Source organism: Arachis duranensis, chromosome 10, assembly GCF_000817695.3.
Source record: "Arachis duranensis cultivar V14167 chromosome 10, aradu.V14167.gnm2.J7QH, whole genome shotgun sequence".
In the NCBI taxonomy this organism is placed as follows: Eukaryota; Viridiplantae; Streptophyta; class Magnoliopsida; order Fabales; family Fabaceae; genus Arachis; species Arachis duranensis.
In genome coordinates this window covers 6,061,045-6,068,428 of record NC_029781.3, presented here as the reverse complement: position 1 = coordinate 6,068,428, position 7,384 = coordinate 6,061,045, and the positions used below count along the sequence as shown (strand labels likewise).

Genomic DNA, 7,384 nt, shown 5'->3' with positions numbered 1-7,384 from the left:
ACATATAAATCGCAGAAAATACATAAGATCTAACATTAGAAAAAAAAAAAAGGGTAAAAAACCATAATAAGTCAACTGACTCTAAAAATTACGTAAATAAGCCAAAGCAAAAATTGTTTCAGCAATAAGCCAGATCGGATTTTTATATAATTCGAACCAGGTTAGTTCGAACTGTAATTGTGAGTAAATCGAACTAGGAGAGTTCGAATTAGTTGTTTTGGGTTGGTAATAAATCGAACCAGCTTGGTTCGAATTAAGAATGCATGTAATTCGAACTAAGTTGGTTCGAATTATAGAGAGAGACGCTTCGTGTGTAATTCAAACCGGGCTGGTTCGAATTACACAAATCATAGTTCGAACCAGACCTGTTCGAATTAGTTTGAGACTGAGCTGTATATATATGGTTCCAAACGTGAGTTAGTCTCATTAGAGGGAGTAAGATGGCTAGTGAGGAGAGTTTTGTGGTTTTGGTGCATCACAGAGGATCTGTTAATAGAAAAACTCGTTCCGGAGTAAAGTTCACAGATAAGAATCCTCTATGTATTATCGTAACTTCTACGACGAGTTATGATGACCTTGTTAGCGCTGTACTAATGAAGCTCGGTCTGGAAGGTGTGAAGCGGGTAAAGAAGTTTTTCTATCGCATTCCAGTCACGGTGCTACAGAATACCGTGAAGTATGATTGCTTCACGATTAATAATGATGTCGACTTGCAAGTAATGTTTCTTTGTCGGCGGCAGTTTTCGGAGGTGAGGACACCAGAGTTGTTGGCACGGCTGGTTGATGTGGTATCCAGCTCCGGCGGTTCGAACTGGAATACGAACACTATAGCGAATGCAGCAGGTTCTAGTACCCGGCCTGCCGTTGCTTCCTCCTCCGTCCCTGTGTACAAACCAGTGGTCCAACCTGTCGCCTCCCCGTCTTTTGCTGTTGACCTCAATGGCACCGAAGGCGACGAGGTAGTGGAAAGGGAAAATTTGCCGAACGCTTTAGTGGGAGTTGCACCTGTTGGCGTTGGAGACGGTTTTTTGGGTGATGAAGAGGAGGATGACGTCGAGCCGGATATGATTGACGATGACAGCGCTGATGATATTGGAGCGAATGGGCCTTCATTGGCGGTAGGTGGTTCTAGCTCTGGCACACAGCAGTATCCACCACATTTTTCCTCGTTGGACTTGGACGCCATGAGACATGAGGGGGTTTTAGGGCACGCTGTTGGATTCGGAGCTAGAGATGCGGAAGGGACTGCTGGTCTGACAGAGTTTCAGGTTGGTCAGCAATTCCAGGATAAAGACGAGGCCCTTTTAAGTGTGAAGACTTACAGCATCCAGCGAGGGGTACAGTACAAGGTGGTGGAGTCCGATCCCCGCCGGTATGTGGGCAAGTGTTCCGAGTTTGGGAATGGGTGCACATGGTTGATTCGACTGAGTCTCCGGAAGCGCAAGGGCATATGGGAGGTCAAACGGTACAATGAACCTCACACTTGCCTGGCCACATCCATCTCGAGTGACCACAGGAGTTTGGATTATCATGTGATTTCGGCGTTCATTATGCCAATGGTTAGGGCTGATGCATCCGTGAGCATAAAGGTGCTCCTGAACGCCACGGCAGCGCACTTTGGTTTTAGGCCGACTTACCGGAGGGTTTGGATGGCGAAGCAGAAATCTATTGCCCTCATCTACGGTGACTGGGATGAGTCCTGCAACGACCTGCCTAGGTGGGTGTTGGGTGTCCAGCTGACGATGCCTGGTAGTGTTGCGGTCCTTAAGACGAGCCCGGTTCGAGTTGGAGGACAGGTGGACGAGTCTCAAGCGTACTTCCACAGACTTTTCTGGACTTTCCCGCCGTGCATCGAGGATTGCAAGCCGTTAGTCAACATTGACGGCACACATCTTTATGGGAAGTATGGGGGAACGTTGCTGATCGCGATTGCACAGGACGGGAACTCCAACATTCTACCTGTCGCATTCACACTAGTAGAGGGTGAGAATGCGGAGTCCTGGACATTCTTTCTCTCGCACCTTCGACAGCACGTGACCCCGCAGCCCGGTCTGCTGGTTATATCGGACAGGCACAACGGCATCAAGGCTGCGCTTGAGGCCCCTGACGGCAGTTGGTTACCGCCATCTGCGTACCGTGCATTCTGCATACGACACGTAGCGGCTAATTTTGCCCTTACCTTCAAGGGCAAAGACGCTAGGAGGCTCCTAGTGAACGCGGCGTATGCGAAGACCGAGGTTGAATTTGATTACTGGTTTGATATTCTACGATCTGAAGATCCGGCGATGTGTGAGTAGGCGAACCAGATTGATTACTCGTTGTGGACTCAGCATCGTGATGAGGGGCAGAGATTCGGTCACATGACGACGAACATCTCCGAGTGTGTGAACTCTATCCTCAAGGGGGTCAGAAATCTCCCTGTAGCATCCCTGGTAAAGGCAACATATGGTAGGCTTGCGGAACTCTTTGTTCGCAAGGGGAGAGAGGCTGAGGCCCAGATGGGAACAGGACAACAATTCAGTCAGCATTTGGTGAAGTGTATTGAGGCCAACTTGAAGACGGCCAGGTGCTTCACGGTGATGCTGTATGACCGGGATAACTCCGAGTTCACTGTAGCAGAGACCACTCCGACTGGTTCTTTCTCCTTGGGTACTTACAGAGTATCACTTGCCTCTTGGACATGTGACTGCGGGTACTTCCAGGCTCTTCATTTCCCGTGTCAGCACGCCCTTGCATGCTGTGCCTACTCACGAGTCACCTGGACCTTTTACGTTCACAGCGTCTATCAGATTAGCTCGGTGTTCAGTGTGTATCGGATGAGATTCACACCTCCGATCCCGGAGGGCTTCTGGCCACCTTACGACGGGCCCACGGTGATTCCAGACCCTGACAAGAGGCGTGCGAGAGAGGGTCGTCCTAGATCCACTAGAATACGGACGAATATGGACGAGGCAGATCCGAGTCGGCCAAAGAGGTGCGGCCTATGTCGCCAACCCGGACACACACGACGTAGTTGCCCACAGGTTGGAGGATCGTCTCAGACAGGCCGCCATTAGTGCGCATGTTGTTAGTGTTAGTATTATTTACATTTAAGTTTTCCTGTTAGATGCAATGTTTGAGCATGTATGTAACTAGTTGATCTTTATACATTGTACTTTGATTGTTGCGAGTAGTAATGAATATGTCTTCTTTCATTATGAGTACTGCTACATGTTCCGTATATGCAAAATTTAATAAGTAAAAATAAACACTAAACTGTTTCATGATTCATTGATTCTAAATAGTCAATGTCCGACAACACAAATAACAAAAAACATAGGTGAACAGACTATAACATAACAAGAAAAGTACATATCACTATCATACATGGTTGAACTTTAGGGAACAAAATACATGAAACGTGAATCATCTAAACAGATGCGAGCCAGTACCACAGCGACGGGCTACCCGTGCCCTCTGACCTCGGCGGATAAACGACTCCTCATCCTCGATGTCATCCCCATCCTCCTGTGGGGCAGGCTGTGCTGGTGGCGCAACATGCAGGGGTGCCGCCGAAAGCCCTGCGACAGACTCTGAAGCAGCGGTGAAGGTGGATGGAGGAGTACCCCCGAGACAGAACTGGTGACCAGCGGATGAGGATGGAGGCTCATTCAGATCAACATCTAACGGGGCCTGCGTGCCTGAGGTCTGACCACCACTGCGGGGAGTCACGTCCCCCTGCATGATGGCGGTGATCTCCTCTAGGAAGCGTGGACTCCCGAAGTCCCCAACAAGCGTGTCTGACCCAATAAAGTTTGACCACTGTGATCCCGAGATGCGCCAAGGTGTACCCCCCTGCTCAGGCTGGTCATCGGCTGGCACACCAACGAAGTAATCTCCAAGAGGGCCTGATCCAAGTACAGCGTCACCTGTGTCAGCCCCGTCACCCATCCCTGTACCATACCACTCACCTGCATGACCCTCACCGTGTGTGCTAGTACCAGCAGCTGCAGCAGCCCCTGAACCAACCCCGCCAACGTGCCCATGTTGATCGTCGTTATCGTCCCCATGGTCAGCACGCCCCCTCGCCCTACCTCCCTGGCCTCGTCGTCCGCCTCTAGCGGGACCGGCGTCGTAATCATTGTGCACAGCATGATCAGGCCACCTCCACTCACGCTGGCTCCGCCGTGTCCCCACACCCATCCTCCTCTCGGCCCTACGCCTGTCCGGCACGTCCTCAGGATGATCCATGTCAGGTACTCGCCCCGGACCCCGCTGTGAGGCCTCAACTGGAATCGGAACTGCTCTAGGATCCCCCAACTGCGTCTCCGGAGACAAGAACCTCTTCCCATGCTGACTCCACCAATCAAGGAACGCATGCGACGGTCCGGGGTCGGCAACAACGTCGAACCTCAGCACACAGTCATGACGAGAGTCCCAAAGGAGATGCCACTTCTGCAAAGTAGACGGGAACCATCGATCGCCGCCTCTCCCGTCCTTGGACATCAGAAAGTCAATGTTCAGGGCGGGATGTGGAGGGGGCTGTACCCCTCCAAACTGCGGAAGAACACGATCTATCTGATGCCACTCTATGACAGCAAAGTAGATCAGCGCGGTCACAGAGCGCCACAACGCCATATGCCGAGGCTCCAAAACCTCTGGATGCACAACCTGAAGTACGTCTGGGCTACTGTACGGCATCCATATAAACTGCAAAAGGAACTCACCCTTGTCAGGGCAACTGTAGGACACAACTAGAAAAGCTTGATTATAAAAGGACACTTGTTAACTAGCATACTCACCTCCCTGTCCTGTAACCGGTCTATCCTGAGCCTCCACATCTGCACTCTAGGACCCTTCTCGCTCCCAGAAGGGTTGTAACCTGACCATCTGCACCATACACATGTGTTACATCTACTGAAATATGTGTTCAGATTATGCAATAGAATATTAATGAATACGCAGTTATGTATGTCAAATTGAAATAGATAAGGCCTAGTATAGTACCTCGAGGCCAACGGCCAGCTCAACTCCTCATATCCTGCAGGCCTAAATCGAGGAAAGCGCCAAAAGATCCAAGACTGAAGTAGCTGAAGCGGGCCCGCTAACTTGACGACATGTCTGTTCGCCACTCGGCACATGCACCGGTACAACCAAGCCAGTGCGGCAGAACCCCAGCTATAGGTACCCAGCTCCTCCAGCCTCGCTACGTACGGAAGCCATCTGGTGTGAATCCGGTTCCCTGACTTGTCCGCAAACAGCTGCGTGTCCAACAACATCATGATGTACGCACGGGCATATCGGCGCACAGTGTCATCATCTGCATCCTCAGGGCACTCACCGAAAGTCTCCTGAAACCAGCTGCAGTTCACTGCGTACTTCTGAACCTGACTGGGAGGAGGTATAACTCCGAGCAACTCCTGGAACCAGACCCAGGCTGGATGGCCACCCTCGATGTATATATGGAACTCTGACAAGCACCCGCTCACGTAACGGCCGTCCACTGGCAAACCCAGCTGGTATGCCACGTCCTGGAGTGTGATCGTGCACTCTCCGAACGGCATATGGAAGGTGTGCGTCTCGGGACGCCATCGCTCCACGAATGCACTGACAAGGGCCTCGTCTAGCCGGAACCATCGGTCGTTCAGCCTTGCAAGATGGTATAGACCTGCCATCTGCAAGTACGGAACGTATCTGTCATCAAGTCGCATGCCCTGCTGCCGCCGCATGCTCCTAATGCATCGCTGGGGCTGCGCACAAAATGAACTGCATAGTTAGAACCAGCATAAAAACCAACCACAACCGTAAGCAGCACGATAAATCATCAACAAACCATTCTGCTAAATAAAACCACATACCCTAAACCACTAACATAAACCGCTTGCATAAACCACTCGCAAAAACCGCTAACATAAACCACCAACAGAAACCACTAACATAAACCACTAACATAAACCACTACCCTAAACCACAAACCTAAACCACTAGCATAAACCACTAACTTAAACCACCAACATAAACCACCAATATAAACCACCAACAGAAACCACTAACTTAAACCACTAACATAAACCACTAACATAAACCACTACCCTAAACCACAAACCTAAACCACTAGCATAAACCACTAACTTAAACCGCTAACTTAAACCGCTAACATAAACCGCTAACATAAACCACTAACATAAACCACCATCTAACCCACATGCAAAACCACTAAGGCACAAATACCGCTAGAATCAAAAATAGTTCCGTACTAACCTCCTCGTTGATGACTCCGGCTATATGAGCGACTCCGTCCAAGCGATATAACCGTGCCGGATCGTCCCCCATGAGCAGAGTATTCCGTTCAGGTCTTCCTCAGAGAGAATCTGGGTTATTTGCTCTGAGATTTTGTGGGGTAGGGGAGGAATAATAGTTCGAATGAGGGTGATTCGAACTCCTTATATAGCCGAATCACCCCTAATTCAAACCACCTTGGTTCGAATTATGAAGGAGCACGCCAAGGGTAATTCGAACCAGGTTGGTTCGAATTACATGCTTCGATTTCGATTGAATAATTCGAGCTAGACCAGTTCGAATTACGTGCATCATGAGTTCGAACCACCTTGGTTCGAATTACGTTCAAACTTCCTCTCCCCTAATTCGAACCACCCTGGTTCGATTTACTAAGGTTTGTAGTTCGAACCATATTGGTTCGAATTACATAAAGATAATGTTTGGCTTATTGCTGAAACGATTTTCGGTTTGGCGTATTTAGGTTACACACTTCTTGCCTTGGCTTATTATGGTTTTTTACCCAAAAAAAATGAATAAGTTTATGTTAAATTATAATTTGAGAGAAGACACAAAATTCAATTACAACGAATCTTATAAAACAGAGAAATAGAGATAGATTATAATTTTTATTATTTCTAAAATTACACAGAAAAATAAAGTTAATAGTCAAATTTGTTTTTGAAAGGTTATTCATTCTTTAAATTAGTCCTCAAAAAATTTTGTTAGTCTTATTAGTCCTTAAAAGATAAAACGTAAGTTACATTTGTCCTTCCGTTAGTTAGATGATGACGATATGATGATATGGTAGGTTAATGCCACATGTCACAATATGATTGGTTAACGTATCATCAGGTAAGTGACGCCTAACCTGCTATGTGTCACTTGATGTGTAAAAAAGTTATTTATAATCAAAATAGTCCCTAAAAATTTAGACGTAAGTCATTTTTATTTTTAAAATTTTAAAAATTAATCAAATTAGTTCTTATATAATTTTTTTTATTTTTTTCATAATATTAAATTTGAATTATTTTTGATAGTACTAATTTTAATATTATTTTTAGACCTTAATAAACAAAATTCTCTTTACATAAAATAATAAAAATAATTAAATTATTATTAAATTAAT

The 7,384-nt window shown here is 47.3% G+C and overlaps 1 protein-coding gene across 1 annotated transcript; it reads left to right on the top strand.

Annotated features, from left to right (window-relative positions):
• Positions 1 to 440: 440 nt before the first annotated feature.
• On the top strand, positions 441 to 2,297 carry LOC107468404 (uncharacterized). The gene has a single exon (XM_016087686.1). It carries the CDS (start codon positions 441 to 443, stop codon positions 2,295 to 2,297), a length of 1,857 nt encoding a protein of 618 aa, XP_015943172.1.
• Positions 2,298 to 7,384: the final 5,087 nt, after the last annotated feature.